General features: G+C 40.5%; 1 protein-coding gene and 1 pseudogene across 2 annotated transcripts; one reads left to right on the forward strand and one right to left on the reverse strand.

Annotated features, from left to right (window-relative positions):
* Positions 1 to 405: 405 nt before the first annotated feature.
* LOC149401821 (shikimate O-hydroxycinnamoyltransferase-like) lies at positions 406 to 2,057 on the reverse strand (annotated as a pseudogene). The gene is made up of 3 exons (XR_016296333.1): positions 1,971 to 2,057; positions 1,675 to 1,911; positions 406 to 1,496 (listed from the first exon to the last, which is right to left on the reverse strand). The product of XR_016296333.1 is annotated as a shikimate O-hydroxycinnamoyltransferase-like (transcript).
* Positions 2,058 to 11,696: 9,639 nt separating this feature from the next.
* LOC149401822 (uncharacterized) lies at positions 11,697 to 12,298 on the forward strand. The gene is made up of 2 exons (XM_089610898.1): positions 11,697 to 11,752; positions 11,845 to 12,298. Exons 1-2 carry the CDS (start codon positions 11,697 to 11,699, stop codon positions 12,296 to 12,298), a joined length of 510 nt encoding a protein of 169 aa, XP_089467024.1.
* Positions 12,299 to 12,500: the final 202 nt, after the last annotated feature.

The raw sequence follows: 12,500 nt of genomic DNA on the forward strand, positions 1-12,500 counted from the left end.
AGCGGCACAACGGGGACGGGGAACCGAAAAGCGCGTCGAAGAAGAAGCCTTCGAAAGGGCACCGAGGAAGAAGAGTCTCCGGGGACGGACATGGGAGCGTTTGAAGAAGATGGCATAATCTCTCTGGATCTCAATTATTTCAATAACAAGATATTGTACAAATATAGGAAAGTTCACCTAAACTGTTACCAAAGCTGACGACTCATGGCACATATTTTTATAATAATATTGATAAGGGTTCAATGGCGTGGCGAATCAATATATCCCTTTACTATGTTCTACTACGAAGGAAAACGCATAAGTTAGCAACTCTCTCATAAACCGTAATGGCCTATGAGATTAATTATTTTCGAAGACAACTTTATCATAAACTATAATGGCCTATGAGATTAATAAGTTACGTGACAACTTTTTCATATATCCTATTATATATCATACACTTGAAAGAAAACACGGCATAACCTAATCAAGATAGATTATTTCATATCTTTGCTTGAAAATAAATGAAAAAGTGATAACTCGACTTACGTGAAAATACATAGAGAAAGCCACAGAAAGGAGACAGAATATAAATTCTGTATTAGCAAGCTACTAGAATTGAGTCTCATTGTTGGTACACACAAAGGCGTAAAAAAGCTTTTCAAACATTTCCATGTGTTGGGGCTGCAAAGCGATGGCTACTGATAACCCCCCATTGTAACGATCGCTCGGGAAAATATAAGCCTTCTCGTACGTGACGCTCCCAGGTCCAGTGTAAATCGGTGGGCCCCACCCGAAATCAGCGTCACTGAGCCCTATCTTAGCCCAACTAGTGACCTGGAAATTGGGAGCGTGGAAAAGATGAGGCCCAGTTTTGGCAGCCGAAAGATTATCCGGCAAAAGCGCGAGATAGTCCATGGTGGATCTCAAGTACTGGTCGTCCATCCGAACCAACGCCTCGTGAATCTTTGCCGCGGCATAACCTAACGGCTCTGATTCCAGATCTCCGGCCCGAGCCACTGCGACGGCTCGAAAAACGGCGTTACCAAAGAAGCCACGTGGCAGCTGTGGCTTCCACCTGTTTCCGAACCTGGCATCCACCGGAAACATAAGGTTGGTCTCTTCCGCGCTGCCGATCCCGCGGGCTTTGCACACGCATTTCCAAATATGCCCCGCCAATATCTCGAACGTGGACGGACGTCGTCGGATTTCATTACATCTAGTTGCTCCTTGGTGAGTCTGAAGACGGAAATCTTGACGGCCTTGGACTTGGTTGTGTTATTAGAGATTTGCGGTTCGGCACCGTACTGTGAGTATTCACGGTGATCGAACTTGGGCTGAGGAGGGTTGCGAGGGCAGAGTAGTGAAGTACGGTCTAGAAATGGCGGAGTTGAAATTTCGAGACCGCGGGCGATCTCCGACCACGACTTAATCAGATTAAAAGCCGACGATCCATCCATACAGTGGTGCTCTCCGAGAACGCCCACCGAAACGCCACCGCACTTGAAGTATGTCACCTGAAAGAACGCCAAAAAGAATTTTAGTTGACCATATGATAACAACAATAATCGTTAATTATTGACCCCTTTTCAATAGGTTTACTTATTTCTAGTAGCCTTTAAGCTCGCTAATATCACAAATTGCAACGGAATAAAGAGACTAAAACTCAAAGATTTGATAGCGATCACTAAATACCTGCACTGCCATGAGAGGAAAAGATGAAATGTGTTTTGTGTTATCAATGTGAGGTATGAGCATGGACATGTCGGGGGACGGAGCCAAGTCTCCGAGGGCTTCGAGGGCGGAGTCAGCCTCGGCCTCGATGAATGGGACGCCCTCGTCGTTGCAGTCAAGCTCTAAGATTCCATCGGGTAGAAGTGGACCAGAGTCTTGCTTAGCGACTCTCTCAGCACCGCCGCGAATTCGGGGCCGCTTTTAGTTGTCGGTTTGTAGATGTAAACGGAGGAGTTGTAGCGAGGGAATATCAGAACTCTGTCCAGAAACGTGAAAGCCATTGACTGTCGACATGTCTCTTCCGCCGGCTTCACTCTCCACTCCCTTATCGTCTTCATCTCCATCGCTATCTTGGTTTCGTATTTATTCACTCCAAATATACCTTCTTTGCGTGCTCTATTTATTCATGCCAATTTTGATCGCGTGATCATAAATTTGCACCTAACTAAATTATGTTTTCGTTATTTTAGGTAACTTCTGCCATGTTCCAAATATAGCTTGTTTACGTTTAAAAAAAAAAAAACATTATATACAGTTCATTGTTTACGTACTCTACTTATTATTTATGCCAATTTTATGTGTGTCACTTATGTGCACCAAACCAAATAAATGTTTTGCTACTTTACGAGACTTAAGTGCTCTTTCCGCCAACTCACACGTCATGTCACTTTATTTTCCACTAACTTAGAGCTGGACCATTAATATCTAAGATGAATTTGAGATATTGATTATGTATATCCTAAAAAATATACCAAATTACAAAATTAAACTCATTACTGTTTTTGTTACAAAAATGAACTTCTATATATGTAATTCTTATCACTCGTTTCCGCATCATGATTTAAGAACACACCTACTTCGATATCGGGTCAGACCCTATGACCGTACACGACTCAAATGGTGGTAGAATTTATGAACTTTTCACCTTGTCAGAAGTCAATTTATGTACTCTTTCACTAATAGGAGCGTTTATTCAAAAGCGATAATCACTACTTTCGAACTAGGATTATTGTGAGTTTTCGGTTTTTTATGGTGGTTTTTTGTGCTTATGATGATTCAAAGGTTCAACGGAGTGTAAGAACTCATAGAGTCTCTTTGAAGTCATTTTCAGTCAAAACGAAGCATTCAGGAGTCGAAACGAGTCAAGACGGAGACTTGCGCATGAAGAAAAGAAATATAAGAGCTCTACGCTTCGTGCAGAATGCATGCCAAGCTCCAGATGACTCTGCGCAAAACGCAATCACGCCCCGGACCTCAATGCGCGTTGCACAAAAGCCTTAGCGCGGTGCGATCCACCCTGTGCGCGTCGTGCATATTCAACGATAAGAAATATTAATTAATGATTTGGAATCGTTTCGATCCGTCAGATCAAATTTAATGACTCGGAGTTTGAGCCACCGACGCACAACTTGGAGACTACCCTGAGGTCCCCGTTCTACCCAGCCTTCCAGCCCAATTTCATGATTCCATATCCACAATATTCTCAATGGCAACCACACCACTACGCTCCAACGCCACATAAGGAAGGTGATGGAAGAAAAGATTATGAGTAGGGGCGATCGGCCACCTCCCAAGGTACGTCTCCCTTCTTTTGTATTATAGTTTAAATTTTGTTTGAGGATAGGTAAAAGTGTTTTGAGTGCTTAGATTGACTTGTATATTGCTTGCCGATGAAACTGTAAAATCTTATTCTTTTGATGTGGAGTATAGTTCATGAACTACATTGTGTGAAGTAACTTTTGTCGAGTTTTGCATTCACCGTTATAGAAAAAAAAATGCATGTCTCGAAGCCTAGGGGACCTTGATGAATAACTTAACCGATTACTTGAAATGAATCCCTTACAACACACTAGAACTTTCTCCGATCATTTATCGAGGCAAAATTGATGCACACTAATCTAAGTTTGAATGATATAGGCATTAGGATAAGCCACTTCTTGCAAAAAAAAAAGTTGACCTAGAAAATGAAATACCAAGTAAAACCCATTCACAAAGAGACAATCACAATCCATTCCGATTTTAGCCACTAAATGAGCCAAGCCAATGAAGAAATTCTCATAAAAATACTGTTGAGGTAGCAAGCACAATATCGCCTATTATTTTTTAGAATTTCAAATATTTTCTATAGTGCCTTCCGAGTCCGAGAGAAAAATTGTGAAAAGTCATTAATTGCGTTTTTGGATTATCACTAAGAACTGTTTGTGGTTCGATCTAAGACCAGACTGTATGATCGCACGTAGGTAGAGTTTGGTGACTTTCTTCTCTTCTTGTTGTTTCCATCTTGTTAATGAATCCCATTTGTATTTCTCACGTTCTTCGAGTTTGTACTTCTCGTCGTGTTCGTGTTATTCGGATCTTTAGGTCTCTAAATCCTTGAGTTTCTGGGTCTTGGGATCTTCCGCGTTCTTCGTGTTCTTCGTCAAATTTATGAGTCTTTGTTTCTTTGAGTCTTCAACCCTTTGAATCTCTCTACAAAGCCTTGCTTTCAACCCGCAATCTCTCTTTAATCTTCGCCTTCAACCCTTTGATCTTTATTCGAGTCTTCATTTGATTGTCTTCTCCACGTCCCTCCTTGTTCTTGGATCTTCAAGTCCTTCGAGTTCCTCATTAGGTCTTCGAATCCTCATACATTTACCTAAGCACAAGAAAACATGAATCTAGAGGGACGCAGAGGGTTTCCCTCGGTAAGCGCTCTGATGCTCAACTAGTCGTGTTGTATTTGTGTTATTGGTGAATGATTTGTATTCGTCTCTATATTATCTAGAGAGAGAAATTCATGATGTCATTTTTGTGGAGTTTTGACAAGTTGAGAAAATTCACCTCGTGGTATGAGTGGATGGGGGTATTAATAGGAGCCAAATGCTGAAAGGTACTTCGTGGATGATGGAGACGGCCGAGTGATCTTGGTCGAGTGAAGATAGCTGGGTTGTCTAGACCGAGTAAAGACGGTCGGATGATCGTGGTCGAGTGAAGATGGCTGGGTGGTCTTGGCTAAGTCAAGACAAACATGTGGTATTGGCCAAGTGAAGATGATTGGGTGGCCTTGGCCGAGTGAAGATGGCCGGGTGGTCATTTTCTTTGGCCAGCCATGTGGTCTTCATTTTTTGGTTACGTGGGTGGTCATTGTTTTTAGCCAACCGGGTGGTCATGTTTATCGCTTTGCCTTGAAGATTTTTCAACGAGTGAAGCTTAAAAGCATACTTTGAGAGGTTTTGTGAGCCTTGATTTGGAGTTTGGCGCTTGAGTTTGTAGACTTACTTTTGAGTAGTTATGATGACTCAAAAGATATGGTCTTTGATCGTTGTGTGGACCCGAGAATTATCTCATGGACTTGTGATACAACTTTTCGACGTCGCCTCGCGGCACAACTCGTCGGCGTGGTCTCGAGTCATTGTAATTTATCTCAGTTACATAATTTCGAGATGCGATTCATCGGCATGGTCTAACGGTCGTTTCGCAGAGTTTGATTTTAAGTGCTTTGTTCATGGACTTGAACTTTGTGCTTTGACTTGACATGTCGTATTTTATTTTCATGTGTTGTTTATAGTTCGTGAAAATATGGTCATAACAGTCGTTTAACATTGTAATTGGTGTCAATTTTGTTTATTTGTTTTTCATTAAAAAAAAATAAGAGAACAAAGAAAAAGAAAATGTGAGTTTATAGAGACGCTGCCATTAGAATCAAGTATTTTGTGTTTATTTGTTTTGGTTGTAGTTACGGTGTTTAAACGAAAAGTTAGGAATTAGAGGAGATTTGGTGAGTTGAAAAGAAAAGTGGAAAGTCATTTCTTGTGAGGACGTGTGAACTGTCTTACGGGTATGCATGAGTACTAGAATGAGATTGAATTTGTGTGTAAGTGTCTGAATTGGTGAAGGACATGATCGGGTGATGGCAAGATCATGGCAAGGTCATGGTCAGGTGGAGAACTCTGCCGGGTGGATAACATGACTGGATGATCACATGGTCATGGCCTGGTAGATAGAACATAGCAACGCACGTGGCAAGACACACGACCACGAACACGGCAAAGGCATACGATAAGGTCCACACGGTCACGGTATAGTAGGTGAGGGGAAGAACGTTTAATCTCTGTGTCACATGTTTTTTTTGCTTTAGGAGAGGATCATTTTTTGGTGTCGGAAAATGACGCATTAATAACAAGTAATACTGGTTTTGACCTCATCCATCAATTTACATGTTGTATAAGTGCGGCACTTAAGTTGCTATTAAACATTACAGATTTATATTGTAATTATTTTTTTTTGTTAAACATTATGAATTTTAAATTTTAATTTAACAAATATATATTGTCAGAAACGTTTTTTTTTCTTCTAATTATTGTCTATTTACAATGAAAAGTAATATAGTCGTCCGTAATAAGTGCCCTCCATCTCATATTAAGGCATCGGCATGGCTAATGCGTTAAACATAGGGATGACAACGGGTACGGATAAAGTCGGGTACACCTATTTCGTTACCCGTACCTGTTATAATTTTTTACATGTTACCCGGACCCATTTACCCGGATTTTGAGACGGGTCGGATAACGGGGATATCCGTCGGGTAAGTATTGGACCCATTACCCGTTTACCCGGTTTAAAAAAAAAGGGTAGCAGGTCGGGTAGACCCGCTTACCCGTTTATAAAATATAAAAATCCATCAACAATATAAAGTTTAATGCTACTATAATATAAAGAACATTAAAATTCAATATAAATAAGTTAAAAATACAAAACAAGTCTTCATTGCAAATTGGATCATCTTCATTGTAAATTCGGTCATCTTCATTGCAATGCTATCACACTGGAATAAGTTGTTTCCTAAAATAAAAAAAAAATTGGTTGTAACAGATATGAAAGAACCAACTTTTCATTATTCTTCTGTATAAAAACAATGTTTAATCACAAAAATTCACCAGTATAAATTCAATAAACTTATAATTATAAATAATAAAAATTCACATGGTTAAAAAAATACCTCTTTATCGCTAGTGTCTCAATCATCCCAATAATACATGTAAACATCGTCGGAAGTTTTCTCTTCTACGATAAAAAATAATAAAAGACAATGAGTAGGCAAACAATGAGTTTGAAAGTGAAATATTTAAAAATTGAAATGCGATTCAAAAAATAAAATTTACCTTTAATTTCATTTTCCAACCAATTTTGAGCACACATCAATGCTTCTAGAGTTGTCGGCAAAAGTCTACTTCGATGTGGATTGATAACTCTTCCATTTGTAGAGAATGCAGATGCGGAAGCAACGGTAGACATATGAATAGCAAATATAACCCTAGCCATTTGAGACAGTATCGGAAATTTTATTCTGTACGTTTTCCACCAATTCAGCACATTGAAGTCATCTTTCATAGGCGTGAGAGACTCTTCCAAATAAAAATTCAAATCGCTCTTGACATCTTCGACTACATCTTCACTTTGTAAAAATGTTTCAAACCTTGATTTTTTGGCTGGTGGACGAGGAGGAAGACTTTCATATATAGAACCGCCATTGTTGCTTACACTTTCTTTATTCTTTGCCTTCAACTCATACTCATTCACCAATGATCTCATATTAGCAAGAACATTTGATATTTCTATTGTACTACGCTCATCTCCATATATCAAAGGAAAATAACATTTAAAGGATTTCATCTTGTACAGAGGATCTAACACAGTTGCTATAGAGAGTATGCCATGTATTTCATCCCAATACTTGTCAAACTTGCCAATCATGATATATGACATAGCTTGTATCTCTACTATGTAAGAGGAAAACCAATCATAAAGAGACAATTTTACCTCAGCAATCTCAGTAAAGAAAAGATTGGCAGTGGGATATTTGATACCTGAAAAAAATCAATAAGTAAAAGAGACAATTTTACACCGTTCTTAGTAAGTAAAAGATTAGCGATGGGATATTTGATACCTGAAATAATCTCAGTCACGTTGTATAAGTTCTCGAGTCTACCACATAATTCAGAGGCAATTTTCCAGTCCAAGTCTGAAGGCAAACAAACATATTGAAGATCCTGTTGCTTCAAACGAGAGAAGACATCTTTGTAATGCAAAGAAACTTTAAGCATCAAATACGTAGAGTTCCATCTTGTTTTACAATCCAAAACTAAACTCTTAGTATATGTGACTTTCAATTGATTTGCAGTTTCCTCAAACTTTTCACACCTTCTAGGAGACAAGTCAAAAAGAGAACACTATCACGAACCTTTTGAATTCCCTCAGTGAATTTCTCGAGTCCATCTCTTACGATAAGATTCAAAATATGAGCTGCACAGCTCATATGAAACAATTCTCCACAAAAAGAAGTGTATTTTTTTTTTATCAAGTTTGGCTTTTACCTTGCTAATCATGCTGTCATTTGTGCTACAATTATCCAGAGTGAACGTGCATAAGTTGCGATCAATATTCCAATCCATCAATGTCTCCAAAATTTTATCACAAAGAACTTCAGCAATATTCGGAGCTGGCATGTAGATGAACCTATATTATCATATAAGAAATCATTAGAATTAGTAACAAATAATATTTAAATTTTTAAATAATACTGAGTAGTTAAACTGATACCTTAATATGTAGTTTCGTATAACCCAATCGTTGTCCACAAAATGTGATGTGACAACCATATAATGCTTGTGTTGATTGTTAGAAGTCCACATATTAGGTGTTAAAGCAATTCTTCCCTTTATTTTTTTTTTTCCAATAAATTCATTATTTTGCTCTTCTCAAACTTGTAAATCTTCAAAATGTCACTTTTTAACGTGTTTCTCGATACCATCTTAAACAATGGTTGAAGCCCACTGCAAAACTTTCGAAATACAACATGTTCAACAATCGAGAGTGGATACTTGTGCATGATGACCATAGTTGTGAGATCTCTGATAGGTTCCCGACTAAATCCAAGCTTGTTCTCGAGTATTTGTGATGTTTTTGTGTGTTTTTTAGACACTTATAGGTTTTAGAGGCCAATTAGGTATAAATGAGGTTAGTAGAGCATCACGTGGAGTAACAGAGCAATTTTGAGATGATTCGAAGACTTTTCGCCAAGTTAGAGCAAAGAAGAAATTCAGCGTCCTCTTGTGAACAATTATGAGAGTTTTAAGTAAAGATTTTGGATGATCCAACTCTATTATGGATAGAGCTCTCTCTTATCTTTCTAACGCATATTTATTTGCAAGAATCGAACATCGGAGCTAGGAGTTATGGCCGTTACAAAAACGGTGCGCGCACGAAAAAAAAAGTGCGCGGCGCGACCTTAGGTTCTCGCGCCGCGAGGGTCCAAAAATCGCCGAAATCGATCTCTGACCATGAGGCGCGGAATGCAAGGTCCGCCGGATGTCAGTATCGCGGCGCAACCCTCAAACCGCGCGCCCGAGGTCCGCCGAGACAAAAAAAGAGAAAACGCGGATTTGTAGTCGATCTGAGCCGTTGGATCCCTTTTAACTACCCAGTCTGCTCCGAAAACTAAGAGAAACCCAATGATTTTGACCTAAGCCTATAAATACACCTCTCAATCTCTTGTTTAGGGACTTTTAACACTTTTTATTGTTTTCACTTAGTGTTTGGGAGAGATAGAGAAAAAGAGGAGAGCCGTTCTTTATCAATTCGCGCCAATTACAGTTTTATTCTTCTCCTTTACTCTTGAACTCCCGTATTTTAATTTACAATTGAGTTTTTAATTATGGTTTCTTCTTCTTCCTATTCTTTTATTTTCTTTTTGTTTTCTTGCTACACCATGAACTAATTCCATTAAGGACTATGGCGTAGCGGGTTTAGGATTCGGTTATATATATGATTTAATATATTGAAGTTCAATTCTCATTCTCTACTACTTTGTTTAATTCAAATCCGTTTTAATGCTTGATCGAGATTAGCTACCGTGTTCATGATTTTATACTTCAACTTAATGCTTGAGAAAGATTAGGTTGTTAGTGTTTTGGTTTGAATTACTATGATGCATGCCTAGGCTAGAGATAGTTAGGTTGCCATAGAATCATGTGAATGTTCTTGATATTAATGCATGTTGTTATTAGGGATTGAGATCGAGAGAAGATTTTCCTAATTTTGACATAGGTTGTTAGATGCTCGAGAGAGATTTAGCAATATTATTCTGTGAGTATGATTAGCAAAGAGTAGTGAGTTGATTTTTGATTGTGCGTGAAGTTCGTATATCCAAACCGTTGAATAAAACTGTGAAGCCTTGGCCCTTAGCCTATCTTTCTGCTTACAACTGTTATTTGAGTGTTTTGTTATTTATTTGCGTTAGAACATGTCAATAATTTGTGACATCTCTCCATCTCCTCTTTAGCTCAATACGTGCTCGTTGATTTGTTTGTTAATTAAGCTTGTTCCTCGTGGGATCGACACTCGTATTTAATTCATTATATTACTTGAACGACACGTGCCCTTGTACGCATTCACAACAAGTTTTTGGCGCCGTTGCCGGGGAACAAGTTATTAATTGCAATTCAATTAACTAGATTTCAATTTGAACATTCTTTTATTTTTTGTGTCTCACCTATTTTTGCGCTGTCTTTCTCTTTTGAAGGTTGATGCGAAAAGACGGTGATTCTAGTCTCCTTCCAGTAGATTTCGAAATCGAAAAAACGTGCAAGAGAAATCAAAAGGAAAAGAAGAAAAATATAGACGCGTAAGACATGGAAGAAGTGATCATGGCCAACGAAGAAAGACCACTCCTCGACTATGTGTTACCCACCACTCAAGAATATCGCCCGGCCATTATCAATCCGCCCATTGGAGGGAACCAAAGCTTCGAGATCAAGACGGGGACGATCAACATGATCCAGCAAAATCAATTCTCCAGAGCCCTGAATAAAGATCCAAACGAGCACATCTCTAACTTCAACGAGTTGTGCGGGACATTCCAGATCCACAACATCAACGCAGACGCCATCCGACTCCAACTGTTCCCTTTTTCTCTCCGTGAGCGGGCAAAAGCATGGCTCAATTTGCTTCCCCTCGATTCCATCACCACATGGGAGGGGCTGTGCAATACCTTCCTCGCCAAGTTCTTCCCGTTCGGGAAGAAAGCCCGCCTAAGAAACGCCATTCACAGCTTCGCGCAAATGGACGGCGAGTCCCTTCACGAAGCATGGGCACACTTCAAGGAGATGCTTCGAAAATGTCCTAACCACGGGGTCACGTTGCCGGTCCAACTTCAAACGTTCTACTACGGGCTCCTCAACTCAACGAAGACCTTAGTTAACACCGCCGCGGGTGGCACGTTGCTAACTAAGATGCCATCGGAGTTCCATGATCTCCTTGAAGAATTAGCGCGCTCCAACGATCAATGCCCGATAGAGAAGAGAATCATGGAGGCCGGTCCCGCCACTGGTCAAGCCACAACGACCACGATCGATTCAGAGACAATGCAACAAATGGCGATAGAGATGGCAAATCTCCGAAAGGAGATGAGAGAGATGAAGGAGATGAAAGCCGCCATGAATGCCATGCATACAACTCGGGAGCCATTTTTTGGTGTAACGCACTACACTACACCGACGATTGCCCTCAAGCGAACAATGTCCACCCCGAGAATGCCAATTACGTGGGGAACTACAACAACATGCCCCCGTTCCAAAACATCAACAAATAAAACAATATAGTCTGGAACAACCAAACAACCACGGGTGGAGAGAGCCACAACAACAGGAATTTCTGCAAAACCGGCCTCCACCGGCGTTCCAAAATCAACAACAGGGGCAACAACAAGGGTTTCAACCATGTCAACAAAAAAAATCAGCCCGCTCCCAATGACAAGCTAGAAGAACTCCTCACCTCCTTCATCACCGAGTCTCAAACGCGAATGACAAATCAAGATGCACAAATCTGGAGCCTCGAGACGACGGTGGGGCAACTAGCGAACGATTTCCACCCGAGAACCCAAAACGCGCATCCTAGCACCTCCAAGATAAACCCAAGAGAGCATTGCAACGCCATCTCACATTATCATGTTGCAGCTGTCGAAAGCTAGAAGAAAGATGAGGGAAAAGCTGTTCCAATCACTGTAGCTTCGAAGCCACCTTCACCAGTCCATATCCACGAGCTGCCACATCCGTTCCTTTAAAGCACCACGCTGGCACTGTCTGTGGAATGTAGCGCACTTCTACAACAAGAAATCCCACCAAAATTGGAGGATCCCGGCCAATTCACGCTGCCACGCACCATTGGAGACGTCTGCATCGACAACGCTTTGTGCGATCTAGGGTCCGGCATCAACCTCATACCTGTGGCCATCTTCAACAAGCTAAAAGTGGGTAAACTAAAACCCACGCGCACCATTCTCCAACTGGCAGACCAGTCCATAAGGTTTCCATGCGGCTTCGCGGAAGACATCCTCGTCAAAGTCGGAAAATTCACTTTCCGAGCCGATTTCTACATCATCGACAAGGATGAGAACCGCAACATCCCCATACTCTTGGGACGAGGTTTCTTAGCTACATGTGGTGCTCTCATCGACGTGACAAAAGGTGAACTGAAGACGCGAGTGAAGAATGAGGAAGAGACGTTCAGGATATACAAAGCCCGAAAGCGCGAAAATGAGAAAAAATGAGTTTTCTGCCTCAAGACAGACGAAGTCAAATCTTTGCCGCTCCCATCAGCACCATATACTCCTCCGAACAAAACTACGAAAGGAAAAAAAAGGATGCGACGCCAAAATCACCAATCATACCGACGCATGACAATGGCCAACACCGTTTAAAGAGGTGTGGAAGAAAACAGAGCACCGGAATGAAAATGAAGATCCACCACCG

Source organism: Urtica dioica, chromosome 4 (genome assembly GCF_054948205.1).
Source record: "Urtica dioica subsp. dioica isolate 48M chromosome 4, U.dioica_male_clone48M_v1_H2, whole genome shotgun sequence".
NCBI classification, from domain to species: Eukaryota; Viridiplantae; Streptophyta; class Magnoliopsida; order Rosales; family Urticaceae; genus Urtica; species Urtica dioica.

What these genes read in the sequence shown, in the direction of transcription:
- LOC149401822 (XM_089610898.1), top strand. Translation starts at nt 11,697, where the DNA reads ATGTTGCAGCTGTCGAAAGCTAGAAGAAAGATGAGGGAAAAGCTGTTC. An exon ending in GAAAAGCTGTTCCAATCACT is followed by an intron (nt 11,753 to 11,844) that starts GTAGCTTCGAAG and finishes TGTGGAATGTAG; the next exon opens with CGCACTTCTACAACAAGAAA.